General features: G+C 38.7%; 1 protein-coding gene across 1 annotated transcript; it reads left to right on the plus strand.

The window, feature by feature from the left end:
• Positions 1-1670: 1670 nt before the first annotated feature.
• LOC107790180 (uncharacterized) lies at positions 1671-20081 on the plus strand. The gene is made up of 13 exons (XM_016612080.2): positions 1671-1924; positions 2041-2102; positions 2807-2875; positions 10571-10646; positions 10784-10854; positions 11326-11427; positions 15081-15170; positions 15326-15400; positions 15573-15605; positions 15789-15866; positions 18743-18784; positions 19372-19487; positions 19731-20081. The coding sequence occupies exons 1-13, from the start codon at positions 1870-1872 to the stop codon at positions 19750-19752; spliced, it is 891 nt and encodes a 296-aa protein (XP_016467566.2). The 5' UTR covers positions 1671-1869; the 3' UTR covers positions 19753-20081.
• The last annotated feature ends 4787 nt before the right edge of the window (positions 20082-24868 follow it).

The following is a 24868-nucleotide window of genomic DNA, read 5'->3' on the forward strand; positions in this document are numbered from 1 at the left end:
AACAATTGATCAAAGACACACCCTGTCGGGTACTTTATCCAAGTTATTCTCTGTATCCAAGTTCATCCCGAGTAATAGTACCACGAGGATAATCACCAAAGCCACCAGACAACTTTATGATGCCAATGAAGCAAGATGAGCTATTCAATGAGACTCATATTGTAAAGAAGAAGAAAGAGACTGATCCAGAAAGGTGGGTCGAGGGTCGAGCCTCGACTATACATGTAAGTTTTTTTACTTTTCATTAAGTATTTTGATTTACTTTTATATAAATTTTGAAATACTAATTCAATATAATTTTTCTTATAGGTTCGTTTCACAGCTGATGTGGGGGAATTCATACGCAGTCAGCCACCTAATGAGTCGGGCGAGGCAATCCAACTTTCGGACGAGGATGCTGGAAGAACACTCATTGAGTACTTTATATACTTTGAACTAGACAATAGAACCAGTTTTCGAATGGGCTTGTAATAAACGTTAACTTAGTTTTGTTAGCTTAATGTGTTAGTTCTATTGAACTTTATACTTTGTTGCTTTTTATTGTTGTTGTTATTTATTGTTGTTGTTGGCATAAAATGTCTGTTTAGGATTTTTGGTAAGCTGGCAGGTGGTCTAGCTGCCAAAACAGGCAGTTTCTGCCAAAAATATACCAAGAAAAGCGACCAACTTTGGTCGCTAGTTGGTCGCTTTTCCCTTAAAAAAAAAATAATTTTCTGGGCAATAGCGACCATCCTTGGTCGCTATTTAACCCAGATTTCTCAAAAGCGACCAACTTTGGTCTCTATTCCATTTAAAAAAAAAAATTCTGGAACTATAGCAACCAAAGTTGGTCGCTTATAATTAAAAAAAAAATTATTTCTTGAAGTTAGCGACCAACTGTGGTCGCTATATTTCCAGAAAATTAAAAAAATTAATAAAAAAGCGACCAATCTTGGTCTCTATTTTCCAAATTTTAAAATATAATATTTGGATTAGAGACCAAAGTTGGTCGCTTTTTTATGATTAATAATAAATAAAAAAAAATGTATTTTACATTTAGAGACCAACTTTGGTCGCCAAAATTATATTATTAAAATAATAAAGCGACCAAAGTTGGTCGCTATAGTCTTTACCCGGAATATTTGGTCCTTTTACCTTAGAGACCAAAGTTGGTCACTAATTAGCGACCAACTTTGGTCCCTAAAATAAAGGGACCAGCAATATTGCGACCAGGCATGTTTGGTCGCTTTTTGTGGTCGTTTTTTACCGGATTTCTAGTAGTGAGTAAAATAAAAGGGGACATACAAGTATTTGGATAAATCAAACTCTCACCTCCGTCAACAGCTATGATGCAATCACAAGGGCAGAAATCCAAATAGTATAATATGAACGACATTGGGAAAATAGAGGAAGATGAATTCTAATGACTAACCAATTCAAATGTGGAGGAGAACGAAGCCAGCCGAATAGTTTGTTGATCCGCTAAAAATTAACCCTAGAAGCTCGAAAAGACAGATGCGGAGAAGAAGAAGAAGTTGATCTGCCAAAAATTAACCTAGATGCTGTGGCAGCTTCAAAAAGCTGCAGTGAATGTGTGGCGTGTAAAATGAGGCGCCCCTACTCTTTCGCATAGCTTGAAAGAAACGAAACACTGAAATTATAAAAAAACCCTTTTAAGTTAACAGGTAAGCATACATGTTGATCCCAACTCCTCCCTCAAAATGTGGTTTATTAATAGTAGGAATAAACCACAGCACTAAATTAGAACAACGACTAAACATTAGCTCAATTCCCACTACCACCTGTAAATTCAACTCCGAAAATTCTCATCGGAGACGCAGAATAATTTTTTAGTCCTAGGGTTTGCTAATCACTTTGTCATCGCCGGCTATGGCGTTACAAACCGGAATAGGCTTAGGCAGAATCATCTTCATTGTCGGTGCTGGTATGCAAACTATTCCCTTTTGAGTTGTTCTAAGTAAAATTTCAATTTCGATTATCTTCTTTTTAGCGATTTTTGCTAGTTTGATCTGATCGTATGTATATATTCCTTATGTGTAGGGTATACTGGTACTGTGCTGTTCCAAAACGGTAAATTATCTGATGTATTAGGCGAGCTTCAGGTACTTGCGTTCACCTTTTTATTAGTGTTTTTCGCCAAAATTGAGTTAGTTTTATCTGTGCCTAAGTTAGTATTTTTGAATTTCTGTTAAAAGAGACGTTTTTTTAGTTATGCTCTCAACTGAGCTTGAATTAGGTAGTCTAGGTGTAATAAGTATCTCCTAGGTGTATAATGCTTCTACTTCGAGCACTGAATTATATATGGTGGATGCTGAAATTTGGAAGTGAATGAGATAATTCTTAATGACTGTGTTGTCACTGATTGAATTAGTTTTAGCTTCGAATTCATGCTGTTAATGGAAAAAGTACTATTGTTTATGCATGTTTGTTGCTCGAAACAGGTAATCTAGATTGTAATGACTTAGTATAATGCTTCAATTACTAGCACAGGAGAGTAACTTAGCGTGAATGCTGAAATTTCAATGTAACAGGGAGAAGAATGCTTAAGAACTACCTATCAGAAAAATAATGCTTAGGAACTATTTGTGTACATATACATGATACATGATCAACTCACCTTGTTTACAAAGGGTTTTTGCAGGATATGATTTTATTTGAATATTTTTTTTGCTAGATCCTTTTATGACCTGTAACTAACAAGAAGGATGTAGTTGTCAAATTTTAAAACCAATTTCCTGTTTCTTTTATGTTTTCCGCATTTAGTATTTGAATGCTTTAAGTGATTCTTTCCCAATCTTTTTGACAGAACTTGATAAAAAATTATGAAAAATCAGGGGAGACAGATGTTGGAGATTCAGATGTTATGGCTGCACAGGTACCTTGATCGTAAAAAGTAGCTTAAGTATACATATGAAAGTTCAGTTTTGTCATTGAATTTTTTTGATCTACTGCCAATGTGGTTTTATATGCAAAATCTACCTGTTTATCTATCCGCGAAAGTTTCCAGTCCTATAAATAGGCCGTATACATAGACGGCCCCTTAAACTAGTCCTGATTTTTCATCTAGACGCCGAAACTAAGCATATGATGCATGGACACTTGAACTATGCCCAAACTATACCAATTAGGCACGAAATGCTGACATGGCAGGTGTGTGCTTCTTACTCAAAATTAAGTGCGTGGAATGACTGTATATATTAAGCTGCAACAAAGTGTTTGCCGGAAAACATAAAACTTCACCTGAAAAGGAATTTGGTCGTTTTGGTTCTATTCCCTTCTTTCTCCAAATTCATGTTTTTTCTGCAATTTCTTTAGCCACATTTTCAAACCAATAATTCTGCTTCTTGAACAACACTCATTTCAGTTACTTTCCGGTCACTCTGCCATTTTGTTTTAGCAACAATCTAGAATAAATGGCCATCACAAAAGCAATGCATCAATGTTTAACTAGCAAGGAAATATACATTACTCCCTCTGTTCACTTTTACTTATTCATGTCCAAGGGCGGATCTATGTAGAGCAGAAGGAGTGGTACGCCACCCGCAAGCTCGGGTAAAAATTTCAAGTATACAGTACTATCTTGAGGAAAATATTATGTATCTAAGGCTTGGCACCCGAAGTAACTAAATGAACGCACCCGCCATGGTCAGGGACACACCATTCAACTTTGTGTTTCCTCTTGGCGCTACTTTCCTTTTTCCATTTTTTCCACTTCTTCTCTTTTTCTTAATTTCTTTTATTTTCTTCATCTTTGTATTTCCTCTCTTTGTACAACACCATTTTTGTTATACTTTTAATTATATATTTGCTTTCGTTTTCCTTTTCTAGACCTAAAAATTCTTATTTGAATATGACTTTAATCATATTTCTTTTTTATCATCTAATGTTAGTTTTCGATTGATTTCAAATAAAGGAAAAAACATCTTCAATTTGGTTATCGTGTATTTAATTATGCACCAAAAATCTTGTGGAACGAAAAAATAATTTAAAATAGACCCGAACCGAATTAATTCAAGAAAGAGCAAACCGGCTAAATGTATATTCTAATTCAGTTTCCTTTGCTAATGGTAGATTTGCATTAAATATAGTGGCACCCGTAGCTATCAAATTCTGGATCCGCCTCTGTTCATGTCACTTACGTTGCACTTCAGTGTAGGCAAGGCACTAAGGCCTGCACCTCATTGCCAATAAGTTCTATCTTAAATAAAGCGGTGCAAAACAATAATTATAATTGGCAAAAAATATATCAATTATTAAGGAAATCATTATGAATGAAATTCTTAATTTTTTCTTATATTGCATATATGTTTTTATTTTTTCCTTCGTTGTGCAATTTTTAGCTAAAGCCCACACTTTAATTGCACTTTGCGCTTGAAGCCCCGATAGATCTGGAGCCCTTTTTAACACTTTTTGCCTTTGACAATACCAATTCATTTATTATTTTTTAAGGGGACTGTAAAGTCTATTGTGGACAAGTAAAAGTAAACCGATAATGCATAATAATTCAAAATTTTAACAACATCCAATCTCAAAACTCTGGAATACTAGCATGCTGCACGTGCGCTCTTCATAACTTTCCCGGAACTCCAAATTGTCACTGGGAAGTGCAAGGGTATTATGGTCGCTAGAGGAAAGATGTTCACCGAGCATAGCACAAAAATTTTACCTGCCATTTTTTGCCATTTTAAAAGCCATTTCAGCCAATTTATGTTTCCAAACAAAGTGGGTCTACGATATATTGCTGCTCTGCATTTCCACACAAGGTGGGTATTTTGCCAAGAAAATTTCCAGTGGTCTCCTATTCATGTTTCCCACTTTCTCTTCATTTTACATATATATATTTTGCAACTAATGAAGTAAAAAGATGTGTTCCATCATTTCTGGTCTTCTTTCCGTTAAGTTCGGCCAGCTTCGAAGTAGGAGATGAAGAGTTTTTTTCCTTACGTGTTTTTGCTTCTCTTCGCTGATGTGTGTCTTTTTTTATTGGTTCTTCTGCTACGTAATCTCGAGTTGAACTCCACGCGCTTGAAAATTTCATTTGCTTGTGCCTCAAGTATCTAATAGGCACAACTTAAGCATAGTTGAAGTGTTCAATAAGTCATATGCTTAGTTTAGGTGTCTACATGAAAAATCAGGACACATTTAAGGGGCTGTCTATGTATTTGGCCTTTTAAATTTCCTTTTCATAGAATAACAAAATCATTCTTTTTATAACCGTATGTTTGGGCCAGCTTGCACACATCTCGGCTAATTCCAGTGGGTACATCCTACCTCCCACTAGAGGTACCTGGTAATCCCTTCCACCAAAACTTGGACAAATGTGAAGAAATCACCTAGTGTTTTTGTCTCCGTCGGTCTTGAACCCAAGACTTTATTGCTCTCAACGTACTTTATTGATCACGAGGCCACACCTTTGGGTGTAGTAAAAACATTATTTTTAGCACTACCTTATAGAGTTAACATTGATGAAGTACTGGTATTTCATAATATGGATAATTTCCTTTTTTTTTTGAATAAGGTAATAAGATTTCATTAGTGAAAGGCATAAATACCCGTATACAAGAAGCATACCCAAATATAGAGGAACCTCACAAAAAAAGATGGTTCTCTACAAAAGGCACCCAATCTTCTGTGCTTAAAGGAATCTCATGGGTGCACCAAAACATAATAAGGGAAAAGAGGCTACTCCTTGAATGTAAAAGTCCTTCTCTATTACATCAAAAGCTCTTCTATTTCTCTCTCTATAAATGGTCCACATGAGTGCAAGTGGAGCGACATCCCAAGCCTTGCATCTTCTCCTCCTCCTGAATGTTGAATGTCCAACTGAACATTACTTCTTTAATCGTGCCTGGCATCATCGCTGAAGTCCAACCCAATCCAACACTTCACACAAGCGAGATGCAATATGACAATGTAAAAGAAGGTAATCTACTTCTTCATCTGAGCGCTTATACATGAAGCTGCAACTGATACATGTAACTCTCCTCTTCCTGAAATTCTTGTTCGGTAGACTCACCTCGTTTATAGCTAACCATGTAAAGAAACACAACTTTCTCGGTACTTGGGGTATAGGGAAAGGCTAGCTCTATCTAGTAATAAACCATAGTAGGACTTTTTAGAAAAATACACCGCTATCCCCCCTGCCCCCCTCAAATCTCTAAACATCATGGCTAATCCATGAAATATTCTGCTTGTGGAGCAACTATCAAACTCTGGAACTCAACAATCTTCCAATCTTCTAAATTTCTTCTAAATCTCAAACCTTAATGTGTGTCTCTATCTTGAATCCTCCGTATGCTTTGAATTGCCATCTTCTCTTGGCATGAAATCCTGTGCATATTAGGAAAATTGATACTTAAAATGTTACTTTCACATCGTTTGTTTCTCGAAAGCTTACTTTGCTCTCATTATGTCATGCTCCAAAATTGGGGTTTTTGGAGCAGGATATGATGGGGACCTGAGCTACTCGTCGAGTGAACCCTGAACTAGTTTGTGCTAAATGTACTTTAACATGGAAATGAACATCATTAATACCGTCAAGAGAAATAAAACTGAAATAGCTGAAATTGAACTAAATCAATTATATAATAATAAAGTACATGAGTCTAACGTGACACTAGGTCAAGAGTCGAGGCTGGTAAGCTGCCAAACAAAAAGTACATGAGTCTAACGTGGCTAAATTGTGAACTATAACCTCACTGAATAAAGTCATGAGCCTTTAAGGACTTATTATACATGATCTATGGGGGTTTCCACATGAAATAATATAAAAGTTTAATATTAATAAAACCTTGCGAAGAGATCTGTTATCACTGGAATAAATCAACGGAGCTTGTGAATTGAATCTAGAATACTTGCCTCTAGCCACGAGCTTCATCATCACCTGCACACTTAACGCCTGCTACACGACATGGCATGCCTTAATGGGCTAAGTATCTCCGAGGGTACCTAGTAAGTCTTGTTTACCACCCCCTAAGCGAGCACAAGACTTTTCTGGGCTAAACAGTTATAATAAAGATGCAATAAATATAACTTAAGCAATTTAATATGTATTAGAAATATGAAAGCTGAACTGTAACATGAAATCTGAAAGCTCAACTGTTACATGAAATTTAAATTAAGTTATAATAATTAAATATAGCTAAGTTTCTTATTTTGAAAATTTTATCTAACAATGGTGTCTGTGAGTGTGAGGATGGCTGTGCCAATCCCCGGCCCTTGCGACTTTTACACTCAGGGAGGTTGACTACTTCTCCCAAACACATAAATCTGAATAAATAATGGCACTTGCTGTTTAACCTAAAAATTGATTATTAGAGTAATTAATTAAATTTACAGAAATTAGGTCGCAAGAAACTGGCACAATCCAATTAGATTGGCTATAGTTAATAAAAAATAAACAAATGAGACAAATTACTATAAAAGAAAGCAATGTAAAAGCAATAAAGAAAGAATGAAGTAGATGAGATTCTTATTCCATGATTCTTGACGGAAAGGAATTGTAGAGCAAGATTAGTTAACAATGTTTATAAGCTCATCAGGTTAGTAAATTATCTAGAGTTTTTTCTATCTGAATCTTAATGAATCCAAGTGTAATAGAGTGGGAGTATTTATAGTACAAATTCCTAGTAACCGTTCCCCAGAATCACGCTCGTTGGTTTTGAGCATTATCTATCAAGCTCGCGCCTTACGCCGGTAGGCTTTTACACCTGGGGAGGTTGACAACTTCCCCCAAACACATAAATCTGAAGACGTGGAGTACATGCAATTGTGGGACAACTAGCCCCGACAACTATGGCCCTCACACTTGGGGAGGTTGGCTACTTCTCCCAAAACGCACGTGATCACATATATTTAATCTGTGATGAGTATGAATAAATGCAAGCAATGGCACAACAACAATCAAATCAAACAAGAGATTCAATTGCTTCTGAAATTTTGAGCTAGCTGAGTTATCAAGTATGGCAATTCAATTGCTATAAGAAAAGAAAATCTATATCATGAACTAATGATAACTTCATAGCATTTAATCAATCAACAGTTTTCAAACAAAAAGTTAAAGCATTTACACTTGGGAACAATCAGTCACCTTTTTATCAAATAAATTTTTTTATTAAACATTTTCTTATTAGGCCCTTGATTTAGGGAATGTAAACTTCACTTACCTCGAAACAATTGTCCAAGTTTTCTCTCAATAACTTCGCTTAGTCAACTCTTCGAAATCTACAACCTAGGGGTCAAAACCATTAACCCAAACTATTCATTCAACCCAATTCCTCCATCAAAGTATTATTTAGCCATCTAGGGCTTAAAGTTAGTTTTCACCTCCAACTCCATCACTTCTTGTGTTCTATAACTTAATATAGTCACACGATTCTAACTCTAGTGCTAGGTAGTAGTAGAATTCACCTTGAGGGACGTTCCCATGAAAACCCTAGGTTTTCCATCTCTTGAGTTCTTGAAGATGTTTCTTGAAATCTAGGGATTTGCCGAGTGATTTAATGTTAGGAGCATGATTAAATGTTGTAAATCTATGTATTTATCCAAGAATTACTCACCTTTGAGTGTGAGAGTTTGCGCAACTTCGTGCTTGCTATGCGGCAGAAGACTTAATGCTCAAAACCCTAAATACGAGCCTTTCTCGAAATTTGAAATTTATATCTACAGGTGATTGCGTCGTGGCCACGTGCTTCATAGCTCAGTTGTTTTTCTACACTTGACCACATTCAGATGGCATGGTGGTCGTTTATTGGAGCGAAACTTAGCTGTTTTCTACACTTGGCGTCTAATACGTTCCTCCATCTTTTTGGCCATTATACTCACAAAACTTGATTCCAAATAATTTAACATCTATTTAAGCACTTTTGCTAACTTAAGTCTTTGAAATAAATCTTACCATAAAAATTTCATTGTATGAACCCATAAAAAAAATTCATCGTATGAGTGTTAACTCAAGGCTTAAGGAACCATAATCGGGGCTTTACACATCACCCACCCCATGTGATTAAGTGAAACATTCCCAATAAACTCTTACAACCCTTCTAAAGTATTCCTCCGTAAACCGCGGTCATAGGGAAGTGTAATATTTTTAGTCCTCCATCCCCCTTCTGGAACCCCATATTTCTCCGCAATCACCTCTCTCCAAAGAGCATTTTCCTCTACTGAAAATTTCCATAACCACTTCCAACTTCCAAGTAATCCCTTGTTAAACACCCTTAGATCTCTAATCCCAAGCTCACCCCAACACTTTGGTGTTGTGACGATCTTCCAATTGACCAAATGAAACTTCCTTTCCCTGCTTGAAAAATCCCATAGAAATTCCCTCTGAAATTTTTCCAACTTCCCTGATAATAGTGGTTGGAGAGTTTAACAAGGACATGAAATACGTTGGAATGCTCAATAAAGTTCTCATCTTATGACTGTAGGGCATTTAGGTCTGTATAGATCTTGGATTCAGTGGTTAAACGATGGATGTAATGGTGTCATTGTTGTATGAGTTTATTTTATTAAGCTATATCAAATTGACTCAAGAGTTTTCCTTTCCTTCTCTCATTCTCTTTTTGCTTTTTCTTCATTTTTGGTGGATGCCAGTGGGGTCTACAGATTGTTGCTTAGGCCCGATGCGTTCCTTTTCCAATTTATTGTGTTAATATGTACCTTAATTTTTATTTTCGGATTCACTCCCCCAAAAAGAATTTGTCCATTGGCATTCCCAGATTAAATGTGGGTGTTGCGAGAGGCATATATATGAGTAATTTCACAATTTAAATGCCTAGATGGCATAGGGCCCCCTAGGCTTTGGTCTAGTGGTAAGAGCGCAACACATATTATGTGGGTTAGGCGCAAGTCATGGATTCGAATCTTGCCGCGGACAGAAGCTGATATTTAAGCCGAGAAGGTTAAAGGGCGGGCCCATTATACACCGTGTTCGTGCATAACTGGCCATCGGAGAATTCTCGATAATAAAAATAATGATTAGATGGTTAGGGTTTAACATTTCCCATCATCACACAAATCAACATGGAAATGCACCCAAAAAACAATTTGACTTATTAAAATCAATGTGGACTATATTTATGGGATTAAATTAGACATGGATTTATGACATAGAAAACAAAATCACGTGAAAAAATACTATTGTTTGAGATGGTGTGTAAGAGGTTTAGAAAAAATGAGCTTCGCCATGCCCCCGGGATTTCATTCAATGGCAAAGGTGGTACGACACTGGTCACAAGTCCTGCCGGTTGAACGCTTGAACCAAGTCTGGTATTAATTTAAGTGGAGAAGGATTGAGGAGCAGGCTTCTTATCTAAGTTTCAAATTTGGAATTGCAGATTTCTCTGTATTTAAAAAAAAGGAAAAATAAAGAAAATGAGAGCTAGTCCGTCATCCAATCCACCTCTCTAATTGAGTTTATTGTCTTTCACAGTGCCCCTTTTATTATTATTAGACAGGATAAAAGAATTATCAACCCCTGATTCTGTTGTGTATCAACCAACTCATTATAAATTAAATTATGAAATATCTCTATGTTACAATGCAACTTATGTTTATTGCTTTCTCTTTGTAGGTTTGTAGGCTGGCAATGGAGGTTCGACAATTGGCTTCTGCACGATCAATTACTGTTCTTAATGGAAATTCTACTGGTATCTTCCACCATTCTTGACTGAAGAGTTTCATGCTATGTTTTGCTTTATCTTTCCTTTGATTATGTAGAAGTTGTTTTCTATCAGCCAATGTGTGCTTACACGGGTTGCACCCTTTGTCGCCCTCTGTGTCTCAGGTAACTTGACATCTCTTATCGTGCCAACTGCTGCAGTAGGGGCGTTGGGTTATGGATATATGTGGTGGAAGGTAAAAAAAATTGTTTCTTAGATTCTCTATTTAAGTAATACCCTCTCTTTTGTTACTGATTTCTATTAGTGTGGAGATTACTCGAAGGAAGTCTGGGTGATTCATTATACTAAGGTGTACTAGAGGTATGTGTAGCATGACAGATGAAATTAAAATGCATGAGCGAGAAGGGCTTTCTCAAAAAAAAAAAAAAAGTAAAATAAAATGGATGAGTGAGAACGAGTGAGTAACATGCTCATGTGTGTCTAGGTGGCGTGTCAGCTTGAAGTTGGTCCTCGTCTTAGGTACCAGCCCTTCTACAGAATATTAGGGGACAAAATGGGGGAAGAAACAAGCCCTCAACCGAAGGCCAAGCTTTTCTGCCTCTAGCTTTAGATGGCCATTGCATACTTGTTACGGTGAACAATGATCGATATCCCTAGTATTTAAAAAAGGAAAACATATTTTCAACTTTTCGTGTAATTCTTGCAGGGTTTATCATTCTCTGACCTTATGTATGTAACCAAAAAGAATATGACAAATGCCGTTTCAAATTTGACAAAGCACTTGGAGCATGTTTCTGAGGCGCTTGCTGTAAGTATCATCCCTTGCAAACAACCTCTGTTCTTAATTCCTTCTCTGCAATCTTGGCACTCCCATGTGCCTAACTAGCACACTAGTATTATGCAATTTTTTGCTTATAATAAATGCGGTGTTTCTGTTAAACATGTGAAGCTTGATGTTTGCAGCTTGTGTCAATAATAGTGTGCTATTAATGAATTTGCCCTAACCTCCCCAGCCCTCTTGGTAATAGGCCAGAAATATTTCCCATGTCGGTGAATGTGTTTGTATTCTCTGAATGTACATTACTACCAAGATTTATAGTTTGGTACTGTGGTGGTACCAGTGAGAGTCTCAACATGGTATGTGTGGGTTCAATTCTGATTATCCCCTTCCCCCTCCCCCTTAGTAATATTTTTTTTTATAAAAAGAAAGCAGTTATTTAAACAGCCTGAGAAAGAGTTGGGTATTTGGGTGTGATATATGTTTCTTGTTGGGTCTCGTAAGAGCGTATATCTTTACATGTATATTTATACTGTTAATAAAACCCATACCTCCCTAGAGCAACTCAATTGGTTTATCAATATGCACCTAATTGCAGTCCAGTTCAGTTTATGAAATAAAAATGAGTTATTCATTACCTAACCTAAAACATAATTCGCTGGGGTAAGACTTCTTTAGATTAGATGTCAACTAGGGCTGTGCATTTGGATCGGATATCCGAAATCCGATCCGATCCACTCTATTTCGGATTTTCGGATTTCAAATTTCGGATTTTCGGATTGGATACGGATTGTGTTTTATGAAATTTCGGATTTTCGGATTGGATTCGGATTGATATGATTTTAATCCGATCCGATCCGATATCCGAAATTATATGTACCTATATAAATACACACTAAAATTTTAGGGTTATGCTTATTTATTTTTCACACACCCCCTCACTCACTTAGATTTTTCCGCCTCTCTTGCACCTCTCTTCTCTTCAGTGAAGACTAAAAGAGTCTCAATGACTCAAACTTCCGATTTTACTTTGATTTTATGTCTCTTTCTTCCGCCTCTCTTCTCTTCTCTTCTGTCTTTTATGTCTATTTCATGTTCTATTCTTCAACTTTTGATTTTATTTTGATTTTTTTGTTTGTTTTGGTAGATGGAAGATGAGATAGAGACACCGAATGAACTTTAAATTGTTGAAAAATTTTGTGACAATCCGATCCGACAATCCGAAAAATTATCCGATCCAAAGTTTAAAATCCGATCCAATCCAATGTTAATTCGGATCGGATTCGGATTGCCCTTTTCAGAATCCGAAATCCGAATCCGAAATATGCTAAATCCGATCCAATCCGATCCGTGCACAACCCTAATGTCAACATTGAAAATCCTTGATTAAAATTTATTCTCAAGTAAAAGAGAATTTTAAAGACTTAAGATAGCAACAAGAACAACAACTACGCCTCGGTCCCAAACAAGTCAGGGTCAGCTAAACACTTAAGAATTAAGATAGCAGCTAGTAAAAAAATTATCGAAGTCACATTAATTACAGTTGAATTGGATTTAGATTTTAGACATAAAAGTTGCTACTGGGTGGACTTCTAGTAAATTGGCAGACAGTCACTTCCCCAAAGAAGTGGGGTGAACTTGGAGTAAAAGATCTTAGGGTATTCCACAGAGCTTTGTTGGGGAAATGGCTGTGGAGATTCGGAGTAGAAGAGCATGCTTTATGGAGGGAGATCATAGTAGAAAAGTACGATTCTACAGGAGGGGGTTGGAGGACCAAGGCAATCACAACACCTTTCGGGTGGCATGTGGAGGAGCATCATGAAGAATTGGGAAGCCTTCAGTGGCAACATCACTTACAAGGTGGGAGATGGAAGGAGAATCAGCTTTTGGAATCATAGGTGGTGTGGAGAAGATACTCTGAGGGTCTCCTTCCCCACGTCTTCAGAGTTTCAAACCAGAAGGAATTGATGGTCCAACAGATTCGTAAGGAGCATGAAGGGGGGGGGGGGGGATAATATGAGATCTCTCGTTTAGGAACATGTAAGATTGGGAGATTGCGGAGCTCCAAGATTTGTTGACAATGCTATATGAGCAAGACAGGGCCTAGCCATCTTGTGATTCTTGGAGATGGGATTTGCTTGGCGATGGTTTGTTCACCATAAAGTCCTTTTATTAGACTATGTTGGTGAGAAAGGAGGCCACTTTTCCATACTCCTCGATCTGGATTCCTAAGGCACCCACGAAGGTGTGCTTTTTTTGCATGGCTAGCGGCGAGGGGAGTGATTTTGACTGCTGAAAATCTGCGAAAGAGAGGAATTACACTTATTAGTTGGTGCTACATGTGTAAAAGCTCAGGGGAAGAAGTTGATCATCTTTTGTTGCATTGCCCTGTGTCTTCGGCTTTGTGGAGGGCAATCCTGAATCTTTGTAGTGTTCAATGGGTGATGCCAAACACTGTAAATGAAATGTTATATAGCTGGGCTGGTTTCCGTAGAAGAAGAAAGCAAAAGGCGTGGAAGTTCGCCCCGTTAGCTCTCATGTAGATAGTTTGGGGGGAGAGAAATAGTCTCATGTAGATAGTTCGCCCCGTTAGCTCTCATGTAGATAGTTTGATGGGATTGAGCATCCTTTTTCACATCTTAAGAATAATCTTTTATCTTTGATCGCTTTTTGGTGCACTCATATAGCCCCTACTTGTATAGAAGATTGGACGTCTTTTGTAGAGAATCATGTTCTGATGTAAATTCTCTACTTTTTGGTATACTTCCTGTATACGGGAGTTCTCTCCCTTTTGATTTATATAATTTACCTTATAAAAAAAAAAATTGTGTTGCCACACTTGATCTACCAAATATTTTTGTATTATTCCCATAACAATGGGATGAAATTCATGATATGCTAGGGGATTAGCAAATCGTGGTAACTGTGGTCTCTCATTACAGAAAAAAGTATAAAACCTCAAAAGGTCCCCAGTTTAGTATTATAACTAGCTTGAATAGCGATTGTCTGAAAAAGTCTTTCTGATATGCTGCATTTTCCTATTCTTTTACCCATTTTAGCCTCCTGTTATTTACTTTTAACTATTAAAGCAATATTAGCTTTGAGTTTAGCAATTTATGATCAACAACAACTACTACACCTTGGTCCCAAGTTAATTGGGGTTAGCCATATGAATCCTAATTATTCACTTTGCTCCATTTGGATATGTTGCATTCCAAACTTCCAGTATTCAATAATTTGGGGTTCTCTACCACTATTGGTTCTTTTCATTTTCTTTTGAATAGCATCTTTTTTATCAAAAATTAAAGAGTTTTTTAAGACACGATACAAGTGTGCCATAATTTCTCTCATGAAAAAAAGAGAAAGAAGTGCCATAATTTCCCAAATCATAAGCAGAGGGGGAAAGTTTGAGGAAGAAAATCAAATTTTCATGTCACTGTTAGTTGGTTGTTTAGGACCTGATTACTTTTCTCCACAGAAATGAAACTGCGTGTCAGAAGTCTGCTATTAGACAACCGTATGATTCTTTCTTGAACCATAATTTTGTTGTGATTCCTATCAAGAATTTGCGCAAACAGACACTTTATGAAGATGTTTTTATGTGATGTGGGGTTATTTATGTCTACCTACGTCTGGTATCTCCATGATGCCTTCCTCATTATTCTGTTTCTCCTCTTGATCAGGCAACAAAGAAACATTTGACGCAGAGAATTCAGAATGTCGATGGGAAATTGGATGATCAAATGGAGATGTCAAAACTACTAAGGAATGAGGTGCAAATCTATTCTAACACCTCTTTGTCTTTATTTATGTTTGGGGTTTGTTTTCTCTGATCCACTGTCATAATCCTTAAATTTATACTTTCCTGGTTATACTATAACTTTGCAGTATAGCTGTCATAATCAGGTCAAATCCTGTTTTGCAACAGGTTAATGATGTGCGTGGTGATCTGTCACAAATTGGTTGTGATTTGGATGAATTACAGAGAATGGTTTCTGGTCTGGTAAGTTATGCTTTCTTATATCTTGTGTTCTCTTGTCGAAATTATTGTTCAGATGCTTTTGCAGACAGGCAGTGGCCAAGCTACCTTGGATGCTCTACGTCATTTTTGGTCAATTTTGTTGTATCTACTTTTAGTACACTGATCTCATCTTTAACTGTATCCGGATATGCAGGATGGCAAGTTAGTTTCCTTAGAAGGCAAACAGGTAAACTGAAAAAAGAATTCATTTCAGCCTTTCTTCTCAGCTACTAATTTTGTTTATTTACCTATTAAATACTAAGGGGAAAAATGTTTCTGATCGACTCATCTGGGGTTTGTAGCCTCTGCCTATTTGCAATGTGCCATTAAGGTAATTTGTGCTAAGCATAGCTCTCATGGTTAATAACAGGACTTCGCAAATGCTGGTGTCATGTACCTGTGCAATATAGTCAATGGAAAAAGGGTGAAGATGCCTGATACACTTCAGGTTTGTACACCTTTTTTTTTTCTTTTTTTTTTTCCTCCATGTACAACTATTGATGTTATCACAACTTGTCGATGTGATAACCTCTTCCACTTGAATAGTGTTTTATTCAGTTTTAGGCTTTCACACGCTAACATTTTGCATCTGTTCCCCTCTAAAAAGGGTGATATGGACGGGGTTGGGTCGCACGTGTGAAGCAAGTGGGATAAAGAATCTTTTTCTTTGTCCCCATGGATACAGCAATGCGATTTTAGACGAACCAAATCTAGCGATCAAAAAGTATTCTTTGTCAGGCAAGTGACAGGATGTGTGGTTCGTTTTTCTATGGACAATCCCTTTCGCTACATGATTTTTGGCATGATCAAAACTACCAAAGCGTTAGTTAACAGGTTTTGATTATATGCATCTGATTTTCACACTAGGGTGAAGGTAGGAACAGAGAGAAATTTTGTTTTCTCCCAGTAACTGGTATCTGTTCTTAACCTAGAAAAGGTGAAACACTAGTCTATTTGGCCAAAGTTACAGATAACAACAACAACAACAACAACATGTCGAATATGATTCCACATAGTGGGGGCTGAGGAGGGTAGTGTGTACGTAGACCTTACCGCTACCTTGGGGAGATAGAGAGGCTGTTTCCAATAGATCAAAATGGATATTCATGTATGAGGAGATTTTCGGTCTTTCATTCCTCTTGATCTAAGGTGCGAATTAAAACTTATAAGTGCCTAGCAAAGGCAATTAGTTAACGGGTTTTGAATTATATGCATCTGATTTTCACACTAGGGTGAAGGTAGGAACAGAGATTTTTTTTTTTCTCTCAGTAACTGGTATTTGTTCTTAACCTAGAAAAGGCGAAAACGCTAGTCTATTTGGCCAAAGTTGCAGATAACAATAATAACAACAACAACATGCCCAGTATAATTCCACCTAGTGGGGGCTGGGGAGGTTAGTGTGTACGCAGACCTTACCCCATTTCCAATAGATCAAAATGGATATTCATGTATAAGGAGATTTTCGGTCTTTCATTCCTCTTGATCTATGATGCGAATTAAAACTTATAAAAGAGCCTAGCAAAGGCAACATGTCTGATTTCAACCTCGTCGCATAATAGAAAGAAAAGGACCTTCCATTTGGGGGGGCATATACTTTTCTTGAATCTGCTTTAGCCGGAGAAGGAACACCAAACCTATTAAACTTTTCAAGTCATTCTAGTGTTCTATTTTTAAGATTGTGCAAGCAATTACCACACAAAGAAGATCTCTGGTTGTAGCCACTTTCAGCAGTAATCATCTTCAGGACAGTACATAGGACAAGATAAAGCTAAGTGGCACCTAGTAGGTGCAAAAGAGGCTGAGTGCTTCACCTTGCTGCAGTTCAGTTCAATCGCCAAGGTGTGAAGGCATCTGTGTCATCACCAATTGGCTCTGTCCTGAAGAGGCCGCATTAAGCAATAATTATTTCACTTCATTCCATCTAATTGTCTGCAATTATAGTTATTATTAGAGTTAAATACGTTAGACCCCCCTGTATTATGACTTGTAATGGGAGACACCCCCTTTATTTGAAACCAAACACTTAATACCTCTGTATTATAAAAACCTTAAAACTACTTAACGTCGTTAAAGCAATATACAAAAATGACTAAACTAACCCATAGATACCCTATGTTTATCTCAAATACGCTCAGTGCATATACAAAAATGACTAAACTAACCCATAGATACCCTATGTTTATCTCAAATACGCTCAGTGCATAACACTAGAATCAAATAGTCAATCATTTATAAATTGTATTATTATAATTCCGGGATCTCTACAACAAATAATCAATCATGTATAAGCTTCAAGTTTACGAACATTTTTCAACAGCAAAAAAGCAAGATTCGTTCAAATCAACGAAACACTAAAGGCAAGTGGAAAGTAATTGTATTTACAATCGTTATTCGGAAACAGAGCAATTGACCTGTATTTCTGCGGTTCATAACAATAAATTGAAATCGCGGTTGAGCACTCCTGTAACACCCGCTAAAAGTTAGTCATCACAAAACACAAAGTACAGAACTCAAAATCAAAACTGAAACAAACATTCCCTTAAAGTGAGTTTTTTAATGCTCGCCTGTTGAAAACAAATAGAGATCCTTCCACATCCTTCTGACTCTGCATAAACAATTCAATTACAAATTATATTAATAGAAAGAGCAAAATATAAATGAATAAATAAATTCAGGAAATTGAATTAGCTGTTATCGATATATTCTTAAATGGTAACATGAGCAGCAGTGATAAGATCTCCTTCCCTTTTTTCGGAAGAAAGGTGGGATCCGGACAAAATCGATGAAACGGAAGAAATCCGAGTGAATGGAAAGGACATGAAGAAAGGATCAATACACTGAAGAACTGTCAAGTTTAGAATTTCTTCTTTGTCTTCCCATTCATAACAATACATGAAAATAGAAGAGGAAAAGAATGCTCTAAGGATTTTGCTGGGAAGCATTTCTGTTACAGGAGTATAAATTGATGTGAAGCAAGGGTAATTTGTCTATGTATTAGTTGTTATATGAAAGAAATAAAAAAGAAAATGGATTCTTAAAGGAGTTAGTATTTGTGTAGGATTTTTATAATACAGGGGGATTAAGTGCTTGGTTTTAAAATATAGGGGTGTCTCCGTTTTCGGTCATAATACATGTATTTAACTCTTATTATTATTCAGCTTAATTTATGCGGGCGTGTGTGTATGTGTTTTTTTTTGTGAGTATCACCTTGGAGCTGACTATTGTTGTATCGTCTTTTCTTGTTTTGTGTATTTTATCCTTCACAGACCATTTTGTTTAATCTTATTAGATGCTCGTCTCTTAACCTGTATTTAATGCCTGCAGGAACAACTTAAAATTGTGGGCAACTCAACACCTAGTCTCATGGTACTTTTGCTAACTTCATTTTAATGTCTTTATTCAAGTATTTTGTCTTAATATCAGCCATATGCATGAAGTTGGCCTGTGATAGTGTGCATTATTTTCTTTTTAGTTCCAAAATGCTCATTGGATTTTGGCTCCTACATAAAGGAGAGTTTTTTTGTCAAAAATCTCGGAACACCAGAATAGTGTCAAAATCAAAGAATTGCTAAAGTTTTAAACGACATTGTTTATTGGTTGTAATATATGAACTACTTTGGGATGCCGCTGCCCGTATTGATATTTCTAATTGACACGATTCATTTTTGTTAAATAATTTTGAACAACTGTCTAATACATGCTTTGGTCGTGAATACAATGGCAATTTTTGCATGTCTGATACACTGTTTGGTCAAGTATGGTTTTACCATTCCGGAGCTCCGATTGGAAAAGATTGATTAACACACATACGATGCCTCCCTTTGTTAACTGAACTGCAGATTCCCTATTGGCTTTTATTGTCTGTTTCTTTACGTCTAATCATTGACATGGTGGTTTTATCAGTCCGGTTACAGTTGCAGGCATTTCACTGATGTCCCATAACTTTGTTACAGGGCCTTAAAGAACTTGCGGACTCTTTACCACAAGGAAATTCTAATAGGTATTTAACTGATGGCATTGCCCAAGATAATCCTGATAAGTTAAAAGATCCACCAAGAGGCCTAATGAGGTATGTTATTTTAGCATGTTCAAACTTCCTCTTTCACTTGCTCTCCTCTATTTTGGCTGTGGGTTAGCTGGGATTTAGTCATCGTGCTCCTTACTTTTTGTTGATTAGCAACTCTGCATGTTCAGAATTTCTTTTTTCCTTTTGAATTGTTTTGTGGTTGAAGTCATTATATATCCATGCAAACATGTGTTTCCTCTACTCCTGGAATGGCCCTGATTTTCTCCTTTTTTTTCTTTCTAACAGGACGGCTTCTACCAAGTGCTGATTCACCCGTATGAAAGGAAATATCATTTGGTTGTTTCTGTTTTTTCTTGGAGTATCAGGGCACTGCTGGGCTATTTTCTTTTTTTCTTGGGGGGGGGGGGGGGGAGATTTTTTGTTGAACGGCAGTCTCTTCAACTTCTGTTCCAGTTAATGGTACATATGGAGTCATCAAATGATGGAGCCTATATTTAGACCTCCACTGATATTTCATCTGTGCGCTCATATATACGTATTTTGTCTCAAATCACAACTGTATATGATTGAATAAAATACGTGCCACTGGATAGTAGGCACAGTGGTGATTAATTTGACAAAAGATGTCAGAAATTATTCTTGGTGTTTTCTTTTCTGTATAATGTTGAACCCTAGGAAGATTTTCAGATATCTTGATTAGGTCTTCAAGAAAGCAATCTTGTTATGTACCTCCCTCATAAAGCTGAATGCTAAATCTTAGTCTTGTGCTCGTTGTTCATGGTGTTGAGGAGGCAATTGGTGAGGTTTTTCGTTAAGCAACCTTAGATACAGTGGCTAGTTAAGGTTCCCTAAGCTGGGGTTGCGTAATTGATAGTCGTCTCTACTGTGAGTGATAATATCACGTTACAAAGAGTGTATTTGCCACTATTTTTGTTTTATTGAACAAAATGTCTATTTTTATAAATAGTATTTTATTTATGGTGAATGTCTATCTTTTAGAGATTAGAGTTTATTATTGTTTACCCTAAAAATGGTAATAACAATTAAATTTGATTATGGGACTCTAAAAATACGTGATCTATTTTTATGCTAGTTATTAAGCAGATGATGCTATGTATGAGACTTAGAAACGAGATAAGAGTTAAGAATAAGGTGATAACCAAACCGATAGGTTAACAATCGGGGCCTCGAGCTTGTCGATTCGGGGGCCTTGAGGTCGATTCCGGAGCTCGCTTGGAGCTATCGAAGGTGGTTGGAGTATGACTAACAGTTATAGTAAAATCAACGAAGGTTCTTTATGGCCAATGATAAACAATAAATGATGAACAATAATGAAGATAATAAGTGGAAGCAATAATATCTAGAGAATACGTTAGAGAGCAGAGAGAATGTTCTTGTATATTTCGTGTGGAGCAACTGAAGCAACCATGCTTACAAAATGACAAGGATCCCCTTTATATAGGAGGAGAATCCCAACATAGTACAAAATACATTAATGACAAAGATATGGGGATGAGATAGCTAGATGACACCTTGATTCAGGGTTAGGGTAGTCCGCTAGGCTCTGTCAGTCCTAGCCGTGTACCTTGGGAACCCCCCATTTCTACCATAGCCGTGGTCAACATTGTCCCAAGGTTGGGCATCGGAGGAAACTCGACCATAGCCTTGTAGCCTCGAGATGATCTTTTGAAGTACCTCGATGACGAGGAATTGGACCCTTCGATTTCACCGTACACAGATAGTCCCCGCGTTTCTTAGAGAGGAGCGATAAGAACGATTTTGACATCCCACTCTTCGGACTTCCCGCGATGATGTCATACCGATGACGCAAGCCTCTGTGATAACCGAAATGTCCCGTCGTTTCACTTCTCCAGGATAATTCAAAGCATTACAGTTTCTCATTCTTCAAAGCTATAATGTCGCCACCGGTTCAGCTCCCAAGGACGTATTAAATGTGCCTGCCGTTACGTCTTTCGAGGGCAATAACGGCGTCGTCGGTTACGCTGCCTCCCTTTCTATAAATGGGAGCCTCCTAGGATCAACCTTTCACCCAAGTGTCTTCTCATATCTATCCATCCCTCTCTTCTCGCCATCTTTTTCCATTGTCGTTTACCATGTTTAAGGCCCATGGCCTCAAGATCATACGACGGCGTTTCTATCAGCCATGCCACGGCCTGTCTCCCGGACTTTCTTTTGTCGAGCGAGACTACACCGTTTTGTTGTTGTTGTTGTTGTCGTCGTCATTGGCTCGGACGACGAAGTAAGGGGTCGATTTCTCCTAGCTCGGGGAAATATTTGGACTCTATCGGCTACTGCCAATATCGAATCCAGATGCGAGTGTTTTTCCTGACCTTTGATTGATTAATACAGCTTCCTACGAAACCCTTTGCGGTCCCTTGGATCGAGCCTGGATTGGGCCGATAAAATCGGGTCGCCGGGACCCTTACTTCGAGTTGAAGGAAAGTAATGTTTTGAGCCTTGAGATCGTGATTTATCATTTAAATCTCGCGGTAATCTTTGAGGGAGATTTGCTCGGAGGTCCGAAGGTAGGGACTACCTCTGAGCTTTCGAGAGCAGTCCCCGAGTGAGGGTTCGTTCAAACTCGGGCCACCTGGAAACCTGCTATGGACTTAGCGTAGATAACCCTAAGGCATTGTAGATATATCCCAAACGAGGTTTTACCCGAATTTAGATGGTACCCCATGATCAAGCCCATCTGGGTGGAGTTTAAATGCTTATTTCTTTGGAACCTAACTCCTTTTTGTCGGAGGTCCTCGAGGTCGCGTACCACCTCGAGACTTGTAATAATGTTATTGGCTTCCTGGAGCCTAACTTTTTTCTGATGGAGATCTTCAAGGTCGGGTACCACCTCGGGACTGGAGATGATGCAGTTGGCTTCTTAGAGCTTAACTTTTCTGTGCTGGAGGTCCTCGAGGTCGGGTGCCACCATGGGACTTGCGGTGATACGTGGATTTCCGTTCTTAAAACATTTCATGGCGTCGCATAATGTATGATATGGTTGCCAAGTTGTTGAGGCGATTTGGTGATATCGGTCAGTGTTTTTAATCGGCTTTGAGGTAGGCAGATCGTCGTCGTTTTTTCCATATACATATATAGGGTTGTTTCTGCTCTTTTGGAGATCCCACCATTTTAAGTAGTTGCCCTTCTTTATCTACGTTAAGCCTTTCATTATTTCAGTACTAACACACTTGCACAGATTCCTCCTTTAATTCTCTAATTTTGCCATAGCCATGGCTGCTACGTCGGGGTCTGTCTGGCAGAGAGGGGAGAGCTCCGCCTCCGGCATTCAGGACTAACGAGAGTATACCTTGAAGACTACTTCTTTGATAGGAGAAGAACATCTTGAGTTAGTGAGAAAAGACTGTGGATGGGGGGAGAAAGTAGTGTTACAAACATTTTCCCCGGATGAGGGCATCACGGATCGTGTTGATGGTTTTTTGAATGTGTACACGTATCCTTTCACACTGGGCCCCCTTGATAGGGTTGTGCTCGACTTCTGTTTAAAGTATCGGGTTACCCTGGTGCAGATCCACCCGTCATTTTGGCGAACAGTGTTGATGATGAGATTTTTCGCGGAGAAGGCGGGGCTTGAAATTACGTTCAGTCATCTTATTAGGATGTACGACCCTTTCACCATCGAGGTCTGCTAACCTTGCGATGCCGATCGACCACGCCCTTCGTTGTTGATGATGAGGAAGATGGAGACCGGGAGTGGATGAGTCTCTTTGTCCAAGTGCGTACCACTGACATTATCCCCATGGAGCTTATGCCATTCCCTGAGGAATGGAACTATACATGTAAGTGGTGCATTCCCTGGCTTCTCAGTTTTGTCTTTGGCGAAAGTTGGTTTCGTAACCGTGCCTTTTTTTCTTTTTCTGCAGCGGTTTCATGGGCGCCGGGCGACGTTCCTGATTTGCTGGATTGGGTTCGGAAGTCAGCGACCCACTCGACCTGTGATGAGCGCAAGTGGCGAGCTTTGTCCCGGTGCAGATGGGAAGCAAAACATCATGGTGCGTGTTGTGCTATTTTTTCCTTTCCCATCCTTCATTTGGAGAGGCATTTTCCCTTTATGCATATTAATTTTGCTGTTATAGGCATCGGAGAGCCTTCTGAGGAGAGGCCGCGCTCCTCTGGAGAGGGGGAAGGGTTGCCAGCTTCCGGGCTAAAGAACGACAACAATAAGCGAGAGATGCTTTTACAGGGCGATGACGCTCAAAGCAAGGCAAAACAGGATCGGGGCTTCGGAGCGGAAGCGTAGTCCGAGCCTGCCGTGTCCGTGGTTCCTGTTTCTGGAAAGATGGTTTCTCCGTTGCTGTCACCTTCTTTTTCCGTCGACAGTACTTCGAGGGATGTTAGAAACCCGGGATCACATACACCGAGTGACCGTGCCTCAACCTGAGTTGATCCTTTCAGAGCTGAAGGAACTGGGTTGGCAGATCTGCGCTCGGCCTTCGAGGAAGCCCAACGACTTCACTTCGTGGTGAGTTTCGGCACAAGCCTTTCGAGCTTCGCGCCTTCCCTTCCTTATTGGGTTTTCTTTTGCAAGCCTTCGACAAGCTTAAGTTCGGGCTGCTTTGTCGTGAAACCAGGCTGCGGAAAGCTCTAGATGAGGAGAGATCCCTTAGGATCCTTTGCGATGAAAAGGAAGTCAAGTTGGTACACTTGCAGTATGAGGTGAGCCGGAGCTTGAATTATGAGAACTACTTGAAGGAGCAGGTAATTTTCTGTCCCGGGTGAGCTTGCATTTTGCCTTCTAGCTTCTGAGGCTAACTCTTCGTTTATTTCAGTTGCAGAAAAAGATGGAGGCCCTGGAGCGCCTTCAGGATGAAGCTGGCCGAGCCAGGCGTGAGCATGATGAGCTAAAAGCTTGGGCGGAGGCTCAGGCTTTAGAGGGAAGGGTGCTCTGGCTAAAGTTCCCGCTTTTGAGGCTCAACTTCGCTTAGCTCGTGATAACGCTTCGGTTCAAACAGATATGATTACGAAGCTCGAGTTTGAGCTTTCAAAGGTCAAGGCTGAGATCATTAATGCCCGGGCTGAAGCCGTAATGTGCCGAGCTAAGGCTGACCAGGAGATGACGATCTATTTAAAGGACGCTACCGATGCTCAAGCTGAGCTGAGAAGGATCCTCGACCACGAAGAGAGGATTGAATAATATGCTCGTTGCAAGTCTCGAAGAAAGACCCTTGAGGAGATCCGTGCTAGGGGTTTCGTCCTCTCGGAAGAGTTGGCGCGAGCGAGGGCGGACGAGTGTGATGCTCGGTTACTTCTGTCCGACACCGAAGAAAGCAAAGATGAGGCCGGCAGGCAGTAGCTCCCAGGGGGCGTAGATTTCACCATCTATACATAGCATTTTCAAAGCATGTTTGTAGATGGAGATTGCGTTTTTTTGCATATGTGTATAA

This window comes from Nicotiana tabacum, chromosome 1, assembly GCF_000715075.1.
Source record: "Nicotiana tabacum cultivar K326 chromosome 1, ASM71507v2, whole genome shotgun sequence".
In the NCBI taxonomy this organism is placed as follows: Eukaryota; Viridiplantae; Streptophyta; class Magnoliopsida; order Solanales; family Solanaceae; genus Nicotiana; species Nicotiana tabacum.